This window comes from Alligator sinensis, unplaced genomic scaffold, assembly GCF_000455745.1.
Source record: "Alligator sinensis unplaced genomic scaffold, ASM45574v1 scaffold185_1, whole genome shotgun sequence".
In the NCBI taxonomy this organism is placed as follows: domain Eukaryota; kingdom Metazoa; phylum Chordata; order Crocodylia; family Alligatoridae; genus Alligator; species Alligator sinensis.
The window spans coordinates 267,606-268,169 of NW_005842649.1; the positions used below are offsets into that span (position 1 = coordinate 267,606).

A 564-nucleotide genomic window follows, 5' to 3' on the forward strand; every position below is an offset into this window, starting at 1 on the left:
ATATATATGTGTATACGTATATGTGTGTGTATATGTTTTTATATATTATATATAATAGCCTTTCTTTCTCTGCAGGATTAACAACTGTGTTGGGGAGGACAATCATTGGCTGTTTCTGCAGTTGTGTTTCTACACTCAGCTTCTTAGCTCCTTTACACTGATACTTGATTTCTGCCACTACTATTACTTTCTGCCATTGAAAAAAACTAACTGGGTAAGAAACTTATTGTTAAACACAGTGGGGTAAATATTTCATGCTGTTATTCTAATGTAACATGGTTTGAATCCTAGTGATTAAAATCTCACATGTCTGTCTATCTGTCTATTTATCTATAGACCTACTTAATTTGTGATTTTGCAGAAACTGTGAAATCAGGCAGTGTCCATGAAATGCACAAAATAATAATTTTAAAAAAAGCTTACTTGTAGTCACCTAGGGAAGGGAAGATGCCATTACGAAGGAGAGCAGCCAAGATAGCATGTCCATCTGTATCTGTTGTCATCATTCCACACCCCCCCCCCCCCCCCCCCCGGGGGGCTTGGTTTGAAGGGGAGGCCCACCAC

The 564-nt window shown here is 38.8% G+C and overlaps 1 protein-coding gene across 14 annotated transcripts in view; it reads left to right on the forward strand.

The window, feature by feature from the left end:
* ZDHHC21 (zinc finger DHHC-type containing 21) overlaps positions 1 to 564 on the forward strand; it is an 81,504-nt gene that overhangs the window by 21,268 nt on the left and 59,672 nt on the right. For all 14 annotated transcript variants that reach the window (XR_003096235.1, XR_003096236.1, XM_006033660.3 and 11 more), the window contains one exon: positions 76 to 214. Coding sequence is in view for 12 of the 14 variants with exons in the window: in XM_006033660.3 (XP_006033722.1) it covers positions 76 to 214 (139 nt within the window). In the remaining 2 variants the exon portion in view is untranslated. The remainder of the gene's footprint in view (positions 1 to 75; positions 215 to 564) is intronic.